The sequence below is a fragment of the Colias philodice genome, chromosome 10, assembly GCF_061535455.1.
Source record: "Colias philodice isolate Cphi_HAF_F1 chromosome 10, ilColPhil1 Martin Lab GWU primary, whole genome shotgun sequence".
In the NCBI taxonomy this organism is placed as follows: domain Eukaryota; kingdom Metazoa; phylum Arthropoda; class Insecta; order Lepidoptera; family Pieridae; genus Colias; species Colias philodice.
Genome location: NC_143095.1, coordinates 7799232 through 7814810, shown reverse-complemented (window position 1 = coordinate 7814810; position 15579 = coordinate 7799232). Strand labels below are relative to the sequence as shown.

The 15579-nt window shown below is 31.3% G+C and overlaps 1 protein-coding gene across 3 annotated transcripts in view; it reads left to right on the top strand.

The window, feature by feature from the left end:
• LOC149485307 (uncharacterized) overlaps positions 1-5830 on the top strand; it is a 28328-nt gene extending 22498 nt beyond the window's left edge. The window contains exons 4-6 of one of the 3 annotated variants that reach the window (XM_089700051.1): positions 880-994; positions 4210-4366; positions 4649-5830. In XM_089700051.1, coding sequence (XP_089556177.1) covers positions 880-994; positions 4210-4366; positions 4649-4772 — 396 coding nt within the window. In that variant the 3' untranslated portion in view covers positions 4773-5830. Of the gene's footprint in view, positions 1-879; positions 995-4209; positions 4554-4645 lie in introns of those variants that run through there. The other 2 variants (XM_089700050.1, XM_089700049.1) reach the window with 2 other exon arrangements.
• The last annotated feature ends 9749 nt before the right edge of the window (positions 5831-15579 follow it).

Sequence of the window (15579 nt, the reverse complement as noted above, 5' to 3'; positions counted from 1 at the left end):
GAAAAAAATATTATTTCAGTGATTTATAATATGTTTATTGTTTACTTCATATTATATGCAAGCGCTATTAATTTGAAACATGTATCTATTCTTAATATAATTGTTCAAATAAAAAGTTATACTTGGTTTTGCTTAAAACAATTTCTTAATAGGCATTATAATCAATTACCTACAACAATAGAATTAATCAAAGCCTATATCGTATCAATAATCGATAATGTTATATTATATAACATGTATAATGAATAATGAATAATTAACATTGTCGATATCATGTATTTATCCATTCATATAATATACTAACTTTCGAAAATTTAACAAATTAAAAGTAAAAGTTAAATTCAAAGTTTAATTAATTAAAACACTGGTTTTGGCAATTAAAACTCCCTTTGTAGAAATACAGAAACAACAAACACAAATGTAACTTGAGAATTGTAACTAAAAGTTTAAAACACAGAAAACATTTCCTATCCAAAGTTCACTGAGCCTTGAGGTACATTATGGTTGCGTGACCGTGGTTAAGAGATGTCGGAAAATGGACAAAATAAATAGTATCTATAAACAAATTTTGAGGCGCACATTTCGTCCCATTTATGGCAATAATGTAAAACTATCAAAATAAATTACCAGAAAAAAACTAATGGCGCAAATTTGGCCTATTAGAAGATATATTTATTATTTTGTTGTAGGAGGAATTTTAAAGAATATAATGATTTGAATTTTTTGTCTTATATTATTACACTTATTAAGATACAGGTAGATAGTATATTAAAAATATTTTTGTCATTATTATTTACCCTTGGTCTGCACCATTCAAATAATTTGCTCCTCATTTTCCAGAAACAAAAGCATAAAATTAATTATTATTCTCCTTTCTAGATTGTTTGCGGTATATCAAAAATCATAATGGGCAGTGTGGCGTTTATAGAAGAGCGTCAAAAGCTAAACATGGGTCTTGGCATACCAGCCGGCAGTTTCAGTGTTTTGGCAGCGGGTATGTTTATTTACTAAGGATACTATAAATTAAATCATTATTTGCTTAACATAGTCGTGGAAAGGTTTGGTCCTTTTTGCTCTGGTTTGTTAGGAGATAAGGAGGAAAGAGACAAAAGTCATAACAAGGATTTATGAAGTTAGAATTAATAACGGCTTGAGAGAATATGGGTACTGTGGTATTAGACTACAAGCCCGCATATGAAAAAAATATGGGTCAAATGAACCACCACGGGACATATCTAGTACGAAAGAAGAGCAAAAAATAATAAGATTCATCACTATGCCGTCACTTGTAAGCTGTCCAACTGAGTGCAGATGAGAATTGAAAAGTACAGGTAGACTCGGTAAATTTTGGCCATATATTTTTGTACGGCATTCTTAACCATCGATAGATCCATTAAAAATAATAAGAAACCGCTCAGTGCCGTACAAAAATGTTGGTCCACCAAGTCGGAATTTTAATTTAATTTCCGAGAGTTACCGGGGGTAGATTTGGTCATTTGACCATGTACGGCATCTGTGTCATACTATTGCTATACTGCTTTTAATCCATTATTCCGCAACGCCGTACAAAAATCATGGGGACAAGGGGAAAAAATCGAGAGTTGTAATCCCCTCTCTTTCCCCACTCCAGGGGGTCATTTGACACAACACGAAATAAATTTATTTTTAAAGTATTTTATGCATAGATAATATTTTTTCATGTGCCGTACATTTTCGTTGGTTCAAAGGGGAAAAATCTGAAAAAGAAAAAATCCATATAACGAAATGTTTGCTTTATATTTTGATAATAAAATATAAATATACATTAATATTAAGAAGCTCGAGGTGGTTAATTATCACCTTGGAAAGTTGGAGTCAAGTGGAATGGACTCCGTTAAATTGATGAACTAATAAAAAAGCTATGAACGAAAAGATGTGAATTATATGCTAGTATTATATACATATTCAAAATGTACAAGTAAAGCGCTTTCAAATGATACCAAACACGGCATATTTATCTTAACTTTATTTTTTTACTCTGTATGTTTTGTCCGCTAGAGGGCGCCACATTAGATTTTGTGAAACCCCATATAGCCTTTAGCTAGCTGGTCGCTGGTTATCCAGTGAACAATTCAGATGCTTCTAATGATATGTTATTTGTCGAATTCTGATAAGTAGTTTAGAAGTTACGAGGGAATAGATGAACATACATACATGACCTGTCAAAACCATAACCCTCCTTTTGCTTTGCCGTAGTTGGGTAAAAATATGTTAATGCCGTACTGTATCAAATGGCCATAAAGCACCCTTAAAATTGTAGCTTTCGTCGCTTTCAACAGCCTAAAAGATGTGGTCTGCACAAAAATGTACGGCATCGTTTTTTCCTAATTTATCTATGTTAATACTATTTAAAACAACGAATAAAGTGTAGAAAACTATTATATTTCATTAATCTACGATGTTTAAACTTTAACAAAATTTCTGGTTTTGCATTTCTCTATAACTTTTTTTAGAACGGTTTCTTTTGAACGGCAATACTATACAACAATTGAATTTTACAATATCATGTTAAAAAAAAAGTTCCCGTACAGGGTCAAATGACCTTACAGCTCTTTATATCAAGAATTCGATGAAATTAAGATGATTATTGGTATACATTTAAAAGAACAATTATTTTTTGACGGCATTGCTTTTAATAGTACTTTTGAGTGCTAGATAATGTTTTGGAACCGAAGCCGTACTTAGTCAAATGACCCCCTGGAGTGGGGAAAGAGAGGGGATTGCAACTCTCGATTTTTTCCCCTTGTCCCCATGATTTTTGTACGGCGTTGCGGAATAATGGATTAAAAGCAGTATAGCAATAGTATGACACAGATGCCGTACATGGTCAAATGACCAAATTTACCCCCGGTAACTCTCGGAAATTAAATTAAAATTCCGACTTGGTGGACCAACATTTTTGTACGGCACTGAGCGGTTCCTTATTATTTTTAATGGATCTATCGATGGTTAAGAATGCCGTACAAAAATATATGACCAAAATTTACCGAGTCTACCTGTACTTTTCAATTCTCATCTGCACTCAGTTGGACAGCTTACAAGTGACGGCATAGTGATGAATCTTATTATTTTTTGCTCTTCTTTCGTTCTAGATATGACCCCTGGTGGTTCATTTGACCCATATTTTTTTCATATGCGGGCTTGTAGTCTATATGGGCACATATTGTTTTCACTACGATTTATTGCGTTTAATAATAAATTCAGACTTTAATGTGTGTATAATAAACATCAGTATTAGGTACCACAGATTACTAAATATTTACGAAAATAATACCACAGTATTTGTAATACTGTGGTAATACTATGAAATATAAATTTTATGAAGTTTGTTACTGCCTTAACATTGAAAACAGTACTCTCCCATACCTAACTCCAATAATTTAGTTTCAGCAATGATACGTAGTTTCAACTAAGAACACATAAATAAATATTTTATTACAGAGGAAGCTAGAAGTTGGTAACTACAGAAACTTTTTATCGCGAAAGCTTTGAAAAGTTTCTCAAGTTTTATGTTCTTTAGTCTGTAATGATACAAACTTGTACCAATGAATATAAAATAAATGCAACTGGATTCGTAATACTTTGACCATAACCACATGAATATATCTGACTATATTCATGTGGATAACCACAATCGAGGTCTTGCTTGAACTTGAAGCAAGACCTCGATTTGTAGTATCTTTTTTCTGTATTTCAATATAATTTAATAAGCTGTTTATTTCTATTCTATTATCTGCATGTCATAGAACCCAAAATCTCCCAAGAGAATAACATAAAATTAAAATAAGCCCAACTATTTAAAGTTCCACTTGTTATACTCCAGACTTATTTCTTCATTGTCCAAAAACGCAATGCAGAGAATTAATCGAGTGTGAAGCAAAACAAAACACTCAAAGAAAAGTTATTTTCAATTGTACCCGCTTTCCTCATTTCAAAACTCATACCAACAAAACAATCAAAGATAAAGAATTTCGCATCACATCCTTCTTGAACAGAAGTTTGAAACAATACCAATATTCAAATGTAAGATGAAAACGAATATTAAATTGTTAGATGAATAGCCGAAAATTTCATCCACATATTATTTTCAATGAACGTTTTAACTGTTCGCTGAACACAAAATTAAGTGCATTGTACTGTACAATTTAATATTTAATTTTAATTTTATAGCGGTGTCGATTCATACGTCACGAGGTTGGGGCATGGTGTCGAGCGGCGCGATGGGCGTAGCGACAGCTGCAGTACTGTGGATTGTATCTATATGTATGCTCCTGGCGCTGATAGTACAATGCTTCAGGACTATCTTGGAAGTTCCGCAGTATAACAGGTTATTTGCTTTTTGTAATGGTGTTAGAAACTGCAATTTTATCAAACTAAAAATAAAAAACACTGTGAAAAAAAGAATATGTTTAAATTGTATTTGTATGGCAAATAATTGTGATGATTTTTTTAAATGGATAGTTACTGATATTAGATCTACCATCTTCTCAGTTGATAAATTTGATGTGACATGAAATAGAATGCAATATAATAATGAATGTAATATAAATATCCATTCAATTTGGTATTTTTTTACACTTCAACATGCTTTTTGTCTCCTTTGCAGCAGCGACCCTGAAGAGAGCTTAACATCACCACGCGACCTGACCATCATAGCGATCGTGCAAATCGCTCTTGCGTCCGCTACACTAATAAGCGCGCTGGTTTGCGCCCGTATAGACCTCAGCGCTTGACATGAGCCCAAGGGCCCGCTCGCCCGCCGCCGCGTGAGCGAAGCGCCCGCCGCCACTGCGACCGTACCCATAGTTTCCACTACAGTTGAGCGGGAGAAACGCGTAGCCTGGCTTATATAAACAGCTTCCAAGTACGAGAAACTATTTTGAATGAAATGAGATTGAAAGGCGCCCGAATTCGTGGTAGCTACGTTTCAAAGACACGATTGTTGCGTGTGTTTTGATAAGCTGCAAGTTATACTTACTTGTGTTGATTGTAATATAAGGATTTTTGTATTTTGTAATCACAGGTATAAATTGTCTTTGAGATGTTTTTCTTCACATCAAGTTGTTTGTGAAGAGGCAAACGTTTGGAAACGTATTTCCGTAATTTGAAAGTTCAAACGTTCTAAACCTGGATCAATGAAATAGATTTCGGCGTCGGCAGTTTGGAAATAAGATTGTTAGTGTCTGATGGTCTTGAAGTTGACCATTAAAAAGAACTATTGTATGTGATACAGAGAAAACAGATAAGCCAAGGAAAATTTTGTGTATGACATACGAATTCTATATGAGTTTAACACGGTATAACGAATGTGAATAGCATCGATGAAACTTTTTGAATGTATCTGTGGTATTGCCATATAATTATTGTGTAAAAGGATTTTATATGTGTTATTATTATGAATGATTTAAGTGTATTTTGTATTAAAAAATGCCTTTGAATTAATGTTATTATCTTGTCTTCAAAGACCTTTGTAACTTAGTAAGATTTGTGATCTATAAAAGCGAAAAAGTGTATTATTAAATGTAAAAATACCACCCTTGAAATGATGACGCGTTATTTCTGTCTCACACCCCTAGGGGTGGCGTTGTTTCACACCTTTTTAGTCAATTAGTCTTAAAATGGCCCATCCATTAATGAAAAAGAGGGTCTTAACTGTAAAACTTGTATCATAACATGAACAGAACTCTTAATATTAATTATTTAGGGTATTATTTTGACATAATTTATTATAAGCTTGGGAAATTATTGATAAATGTTATTTTGTTTTATAATTTATGATAGAGTAAATTGATTTAAGGGCTTGGTCTAGTAGTGCAAACAAATGCATCCTGTCATCCTATATGTAAATAATACAAATGTACTAAGGGAAAGTTGCTCCACTTAATTTTTAAAAATTAAATCATTCGTATGCATAATTTAATATTCGTAATAAGTACCAGAAATGACAATTTGAAACAATTTTCGTGAAAATTACACCAGGTGATTTTTTTTATCAGTACACAAAATTTGCGAATACGTTCTATTGATATCTTCAAATGCATAACTCTAGATACATTTTTTTCGACCTAAGTTTCTTAGTGAAAGTTGTTCAGTTTAACTAATAAAACGGATAAACAAATTTTGTATATAATAAAAAAAATGTAATGTTTGTGTTAAAAAATTATAAAATAGAAAAATACGCAAATGAAAACAAATATATTTATTTCTGACTAGCTTCCGCCCGCGACTCCGTCCGAGCGGATGTCGGTCTTCGCGTGGATGGTTTATTTCTCCATTTTGAACTGGGAAGACGTTTCTCACTAAATTAATATTAGACGATCACTCTCGCTCGCCACACTGGACACGTCCGCTCGCATTAAAATTCATAAATTACATATATGCATCGCGCGGAACGCCGTCCTTATATACGAGTCCAGGAGGCGTGGTGTCGTGCGGCCCGCGTGTGCCGCAAACGGTTCAAGCCAAATCCGACTTTTGGCGCTACAGGTTACATCGCTGAATCCACTGCGGGTAACGCAACGTGTGTTCGCGGTTCTACAGAACAACGTCTATGGATAAAACTGAAAAATTAAGATTTATTTTTTTTCTTCGTATTTTTCCAGGATAAAAAGTATTCCATTTTATGCCCAGGATAATAAGGTATAATTATACCAAGTTTCATTGAAATCGAACGATTAGTTTTCACGTGATGCCTTCACATACAGACAGACAGACAGACAAAAATTTTTTTAATCACATATTTGTGTTTGGTATCGATCCAGTAACACTGCCATTTATTTTTTAAATACATATTTTCAAAGTACAGAATTGACCCTTCTACGGATTTATTATAATATTATGTATAATATATAGATTTATATGGATAAACCTAATAAATATTTTGCTAGCATTTTGATGCTTTATCGGTTGCACTGGATTTTTCTCTTTTTTTTTCAATCGCTTGAATGACATAGGATGGGTCCTTGATGGGCATCGAATGCTGAAGTCTCGAATCAATCAATTCTGACAGTAGGCAATTTATGTAAAATCTTGATAATGGTCCATCATTTTTTTTTTTTTTTGCCTAAACTTATATATTCTATTTTTAACGAATGATTCACTCCATTCCAAACAGCAAATAAGCAGACTTCTGCTTCTGCAACGTTTAGTTGTCCCTGAATTTGGAAAAAATAGTCATGATTCGTATCTATGACAAAAGTGTTATTTTTTTGCATTGTATTTCAAATATTAAATTTTTTATTTTTAACCGCATCTTCCGCATTCATCTCTTTTGCCGGAATTAGACATTTAACTTCTACTAGTCCCATTTTCCCTTCTTGATATGGGAGTGTATAAAGTAATTTTTTTAGATATTTCTCGTTATACTTTTAAAAAGTTATTATTGTCATTTTGCTCATTTTTTTGATACCTGCAATAATAACGTCATAATCGCCTGCACATACTTATCGATTACACCCTGTATACAATCCACCATCCAAATTCATAATGTTTTCCTGTCCTCCTCTCCTTTACGCTGTTCACCGATACATTTTAAATGAGTAAATCTGCTACCACTGAAGGATGTTTCATTGTGATCAGCAAATTTTCACCACTGTTGTCGATTATTTGTTTTTCATTTTTAATCAGCAATTGGGAATCATCAGTTTTGTTTTTTGCAGATTGGTGATGTACCCTAACAATACGTCGAAAAGGGAAAGCATCAACGAATTATCGTTTTCGTCCTCTTTTTTTATTCTTCGCGTCTCTGTTAAACTCAAAACTCAAACTCAAACATTTATTTATTCAATTAGACTTCTTCTAAAAGCATTTTTGAAACGTCATTAGGTACATATTTCTAAAATTTACCACCGATTCGGAAAGCAGTATCTACGGAGAAGAATCGGCAAGAAACTCCATAGTTGCTCTTTTTACTTGTTACTTGTGTTTGTTTAGTTCTCAACACCCATTGAATTTTCTATGTTATTGCGATCTTCCATTACATCTGAGTTTTGATGATGTGATGATAATCCATTCGTTTTAATATTGGTACTTAGAGTTGGTGGACTAAACTAGAAATGGTGGACTAAATTTGTCAGCGCGTCTGTAAGATCAAAATATAAAACCAACATCCTGTATTTAAGTTACAAAATTAATAATCAAACAACATGCCGCTACGTTTAAAATGACTAGAAGAAAAAAAAACACCTCGACATATTTGGAATTTTGGAGTAAACAAATCATTTTCCCCGTATGTCCCAAGTTCAAGTTCTCAATATAATTTAATATATTTCGTATTTCTCAAACGAAAAATAAACATTTTTGGAACTTCAAAAAAAATATATATTATAAGAAAATTTATGAGCTTACTTTAGTTTAAAAGAAACATACATCCCTTTACTGAAACCCCGTAAAATAAAGAAATTGTTGCCAATCACCTTTGTAATGTATTTGGTTTCATTAACTTTATGTTCGAAGATAATTTTTTTTCTAGTAAGTACATAGTTACACGCATATTTTTTTCGTTTATTTTCCATATCGAAATCAAATGTTTAAAAATACGAATATTTGCACAAAACTAAGATAAAAATAATCAATTAACAAAAATATTAAATTTAATGAAGTAGAGCAACTTTCACTTCGGTATGAAGGAAAATCGAGCGTAGAGCACACGTCAGAACGCTCCGGCCCAAGGAGCGCGACTAAAGAAATTCGCTAGGATTTTTCCTAATTATTTTAAATATTTTTTTAATATTTAAAGAATTATCAAAATTCAAAAAAAAAATTTTTAAAGGATTAATACTCATTGGCCTTTAACCAACTCGAATAAATTAATGGAAACAATAACTTTTAGCAGTATTTATCAATAGATTTTGTAAGGCAAAAAATGGGAAATTTAATGAATTTATAACGTTCTAATTAGGAAAATCATAAGTTTTTCGGCAATTGTATTCAGCAGTTTTTAATAACGACTATATAAGGATAATAATGCGCTGATCAGATTGTGTAAATTGTAATCGGTTGCAACGTAGTGAGTGCACAAACTTAGCTCGAAATGTCTTTGGGGGAAAGAGACTTATCTTGAAGGCCTGATTAAGGTAACATAAAGTAACTTTACAAATGTGAAAAAATTCACGCGCATTGCGTATATAACACTAATTGATAAACAAGAAAAAAAAATTCAGTTTATCATTTCATTAGCCGGGAAAAAATTGTCAAATAACTTGTTGAAAACGCAATTTTGCTAGACTGCAGCCTTAAGATGCTTACGTAGATTTTATATAGAATGAGTAAGTATATGAACTATCTTGCTTTTATTAATTTGTTTCTTTTAGCAAAATTGATATTTCCGTTTGTATTTTTAAGTATGTAGAACAAAAGCTGATAAAATTAATATGCAACTCATAATAATATTTATATTTTTATTATAAATGTAAATATCATCATATTGTAATACAAATATTTCTATAAACTAAATAATAAGTGTAAATAAATTGCTATTATGTTCATTAATATTTATTTTATTGCTCCTAGCTGAAGATAAGGGTAAAAGAATTAGGAAACAAATTCACTACCTATACAAATACAAGATCCAATTTTATGGAATAAAATATTCAAGAAAATAAAATAAGGTTACGATAAACGAGAAAAATATAATAGCCTAAGTAGGTATGTACTTTATTTGGTCACGGATGAATTCTACCCATACCCGTGACCCTGTCGTTGATGTGGCTTGAAGGAACACAGTGGGGTTTAGACTTTAGGTCGGTGGTAATCCGACATAACCCGGCCCCTTCTCCGGAGGCCGTGGGTAATAGGTATCTATGCAAGATTTCCCCACTTAAAAAAAAGGTATGTACTCAATTTAATATGACAATCAAGAAACAATCTCTAATAAGAGAGGAGTCAAGTTAAATCAATAAATGAGTTTGAAGACGTTTTAAGATGACTTTTGGAAATAATTCTTGTAGATTTAATAGTCACTTTTTCTAAGAACAAGTTTACTTTTATCCAGTAGACTGAGATATTATGTTTATTAATTACATAATAATATGTAGTTTTAATTATTCAGATTACAAACTTCTCCCGCATATTTCTCAATATTTTCAAATATACGTAAAATGTAAAACAGGAAAAAAAAAGTATTACGAATTCGTATTATACAATCATTCTTGTGAAAATTTGGCCGGTCCCTCAGGCAACGAGCCCGGGCAGAGTTTTATAAAGCAAAAGTTAACATTTTACTTTTTACATAATAAAAATATTAATATTCACGAAGATATCAAATGAGAAGTAAAATAAACAGGATTTTATTCAATACAATTTTCTTTATTGTATTTTTTTAATTATGATAAAATTTATTCGTATTCCATTACAAAATAATTTGGAAAATCCAAAAGTGCACGCCTCATAATTTTTTTTTAATAAATATTTATTAATTATTATTTTTGTTTATTTAATAACAATTAAACCACATCGAATCAGACCCTGAAAAATGAAAGGGTTCTATTCCTGAGCATACCTACTCAAGCGTAAGAGAAAAAAAAAGACTCGATTAGTAAAGTATTTCGGTCGCTATCGTGTTAACAAGAAAAAGGATCCGCACATACAGACACACGGACGTCCAAGACAGAACTTTTTTAAACTGTTTTTTAACTAGTTTAAATAACAAAAATATCATGAACGTTAAAAATAGTGTTTTTTCTTAATATGTGTGTGTATGTATTATCTTACAAGTGCAATGTATGATACATAAAGACATTTTAAGTTTGAAAAATCAGATGTTTTGCGCGAAGTGACAGTAGATAGTACCCACCTCAACGCTTCGCTTATGAGGCGTGCAATTACCTATCTTATTTACTTAAGCCAGAAAATAATACTTATTAACAATGAATCTATATTTTTATTTCGGATAGTGCTATGATTTAATTTTTTTTTTTCTCTCATGAGTATAACTTTAGCTACTGCTACAGCATACCTGAGTGACGTAGAAAATTTTAGACCATGCGAAGCCGGAGTGAGAAACAAGTTTATTTACAGGAATAACTACAATTTATTTTATTTACTTTAATGAACATCGAACATTCAGTTAAAACAGTTAAAACAGGTTCGTGATACATAGGTATAAGTACCTAATTTGAGAAGCTCACATAAAGTTAAATACATGTGGGTGGTGTTATAATTCGATAAAAAGCTATGAATAAGTTTATATTGTTCAATATATTATGTACAATATATTATATAAAGCAATTATATCCTCGCTTTTTTCCAATATCTTACATCTCCTTTATTTTATGGTTGCCTGGAAGAGATTGCTTTTAAGCAATAAGGCCGCCTATTGTACACTTTCCAATTCTATGTAGGTATTCATTTATTTTAAATTCCTGATAAATGTACAATGAAGTGTCATAAATAAATAAATAAATATATAATGCTTGTCAAATAAAATTTGTAGGTGGATTTAACGTAAATTACGGATTAAACTCTAAAGCTAAATTGTTCCCTATCTGAGTAGAAAAGGTAATTTAGAATGAATAATAAAACAAAGTCGCAAAAAGGCTTTTTTATTATAAGTACCAAATTTAATGGAAACTCGTTAACCGCCCTTTCTCCCTTTGACGTACTTTGTATATGTCTAAATATTATTATCGATAAACCAGCACAGATAAAGTAGCGATTATAAATCTTATCTCACAAGAAAAAATGTGCCCTTTACACATTATGCACATATTTATGTATGATTCTTGTAATAAAAGTATGTACATGTTTTTGTGATTTTATGCATTTGATAAAATAACAAAAAATATCATTATCTACATATTACTTGATTTCACTTCCATAACTATATTTAATACTTGTTCTTTTATTTCCAACACAGTCCATAATATAAATGTTTTATTTTCATTCCTTTTATATGTAAAATGCGCAAGAACAACATCTTGATATTTCTTGAACATCGTCTGGTTACAAGGGTTTTAAACCAGTATTCATAATACACAAAATTTATTTACAAGATAAGAATTTTCTATAAAGACTAATAAAATTTGCATAAACATTCAAAACCCTTGCCTTTTGCAAACACGTTTTTGCGACGAGACTGAAGTAAAATGAAACCTCATTAAAGGGTTCACAAATGGATTACATAAGTTTATTGTATTTTAAGCTGACAATAATGAATTCCAAAAACACGCTTTCATATATTTCAGCGAATATATTAACCTTGTCTTGCATGCAGAGGTAAATGTGCTTACATGGAAAAAGTGATTTTCATAGTCCATTAACCTTCCCAACATCCAATTACCGCCTGGATCTATTTGAGTACCTACCAAAAATAAAATGGCACCCGTATAACATTTCAGATTTTTTACAGAAATATTATGATCACAAACTTCTATTAAAAAGTACAACATTTACTGGAAGGACTAAAACTTTTAATGAGTTAAAAATCAAACGTATGCACATTCATAGGAAACTAATTTACATGAGAGATAATATTATTAATAACTCAGGCCCTGGAATCACAGACACAATAGAAAAACTATTGTGTCGTGGCCCGGTCGGGCCGTTCGGGACTCAATGGGTTAAACACTTCAGCAAAAAACACCTGATATTCTAGCTCGACATCATTAACATATTATTTGCTAGTATAAATGAACAGGCGGAAAATTATTTAAAAGAAGACACAATAGTACTTCCACATTACTAATACACATTTTAGAAATACAGAACCTTTCTACAAACGTTTTTGATAAACGAATTTTCAATTTACGTACGTAAATATGATTTCCGCTGATCTTTAGAAAAATTCAAACATAAGAACCCTTGAAAAAATTGTCACGACGTTCTGTGCAATATTTTGATGTGAAAAATATTTATAAAGCAGTCAATGGATTGTAACGATTTTATATTCCAATAAGAATGAAAATAGTAAAATATTTGAATATAAATATCATAGCATGTATTGCTACTGCACATCATTTATTACTTTTTAGTGTAGTGGTAGGTAACCGCAGTAGCTAACATAAGGGAAATCCAATCTCAGATTGATACTAATATAAATAAATATAAAGTTTTGTAGAAAAATGTATTGAATTGATTGGGTACCTACTTAAAGAATCAATGAATGTTGCTGTCGGGATAATATGCATCTAATATTATCTATTCTACCATAATTATACCTACAAAGTTAATTACGTCAAAGAATATATTTTCCAAATTGGTTACACTGCTCGATAAATTAATTGGCCTGAAACCCTTGTTTAAATAAAGCTCTGGTTTCAGGTCAGTGAAAGGATGGAACCGTTCCACTAACTAATTACTTCTGAAGGTAAAGTCAATAAATCAAAGTGAAAACTTATATCATTTAAACTTTTTGCTAAGAAACATTACATTTTGTTAGCGTTTATCAATGTTTAGTTTGACGAGGGTAAATGAATAGTTAGGTTTATTTTTGGTCGTTTTGTATTTGTTGTTTATTTCTTTTAAAAATACCTACATTTTATCAAGGTTTATTAAAAATAATTTCAGCATTTCTAATTATTTTCATCATCGAAAAAAACATAGACCATATTAAAAATCAAAGTATTCTACATGTGGTATTAGAGAAAAATAACTTATGCATTATTAACAGACAATTACCCTTTCAAATGTATACTTTAATAACACCTTACAACATAAGACTGAGAATTTAAACTCTTTCCAAAACTTTTTAAAATTTAAACTTATTCCAAATTATTTTGAGTAGCTACATACAAAATATAATTCAATGTTTTCCATATTCGAACGCAAAAAGGTTAAGGGCCTTTAATAATTTTCCATCTCGTTATCATATAAAAATAAAATATTTATACGAAGCAATTTCATTAATATCAAACTATGAATTGTATCTAAAAGTAAACGAGAAAGTAGCCGGGAATAGCTACAAATTGATTAAAAATAAGAGGCACAGTTCATCGATTTCCAGAGACTCGGAAGTAGGAATCACAGCTAGTTGCTATGACTGTTAACAAGCGAAGGGTTTGGGGTATCAATTAGATAGAGTCCGAACATCAAGGGACTAACTCTATTTATAGAACTTTGTCCAATTGACAAGCGACATTTATATGGTAGGTAGTATATAATATGATAGATGTCCAATGTAACGAGATAGGTACTCTTGTAAGATCAAGTAGAGAACAGACAACCTTAAAATCTATTTCCATTATTCTACTGAAAATTTAATCTATGGAATAAAATACATAACTATCTATGTCATATTTTATATCGTTTTTAACAAAGCCTATTTATTTACACATTTATCTACATTTATGATAATTTATTTTTGAAAATAAACAAGCAAGTAATAAAAATATACTTGGAAATAAAATAAGGCATCGTGTGTAGTACCAGTACTTTTCTTTTCTTTCTAACCACTTAGTGCTTTTCTTTTCTGTGACTACACCTTTCCAAACCACCTCCTATTTAATTCCTATAGGGCAAGCCAGGCTTTTTATCTTGTATACCGCCACTTCCGATACGGTAGAGACACTCCGTGTGAACGTACCGTATTGAATACACTACACCAGTAACCACTGTACCGGATCTTAAATTTTGCAGTACGGCTGGATCGGTTTTTTGGTCATATCGGATCTCTACTTCAGCAAGATTCGGTTTTTGTTGCCGTGTCTTAAAACTGAATGCATCTATGAACTCATTCATTGAAATACTGGTGCCTGCTACACCGAATCCTGCAAAAATCGATTTGGTAGAGAAAACCTCGACCTCTAATAAAAGAGTGTTAAAAATAGACTGGTCCAAAAAATACATTTTATCAGCGCCTACTTCAGCCGCCTTTATCAGTCTATTTTTAAACATTTTATTTCAATTAAGGCATAAAAATTGTAAATCCTTCTTAAAAACCTTAAATTAAAATTTGATTTCATTGCATTAATTAATTTACCTATATGTTAACATTTTATTACATGCAAAAATTATCACTAAAAAAACATTGTGAAAAATGAAATCCCTATACAAACTCTGCAAAGAGAGTAATTATATACGCGAATTAATGAGTTACTTATAGTTCGTAGCTTACGAAACTAACGAACTGGTGACAGTAATTAGCTTAGAAAACTATGATTAATGTCCACGAATGTAATTAACTGCAAAGTTACTTGGTTGGTCATTCGATCGACACTTATAATTAGACTTTGAAACAGAGGAAATCAAATAAAATACACGAACATAATTATAGAGCAATGAACAAAAACAATTATTATGATTAGAATGCACGTAGAATCTATCCTTGTGAAAATTTCTTAAGCATTTTCTTTTTTATGATGATTATAGCGAAGCTATAAAATAGTTTATTACATGCGCGTCTATATCGTTATTCACACCTTGCAAGTTTTTGAGAGTAAACCATAAAATGTTGCGTAATATGCAAAGAGAAATGAATTAAAATGTTAATTCATATCTGCCTACAACCCTATTCTTATAACGTAAAAATTATCAATATTAGTACAAACGAGTTGAGACCCCTCAAAACGGACACACAGAAAGAAAATAGACTGTACATACTTCATG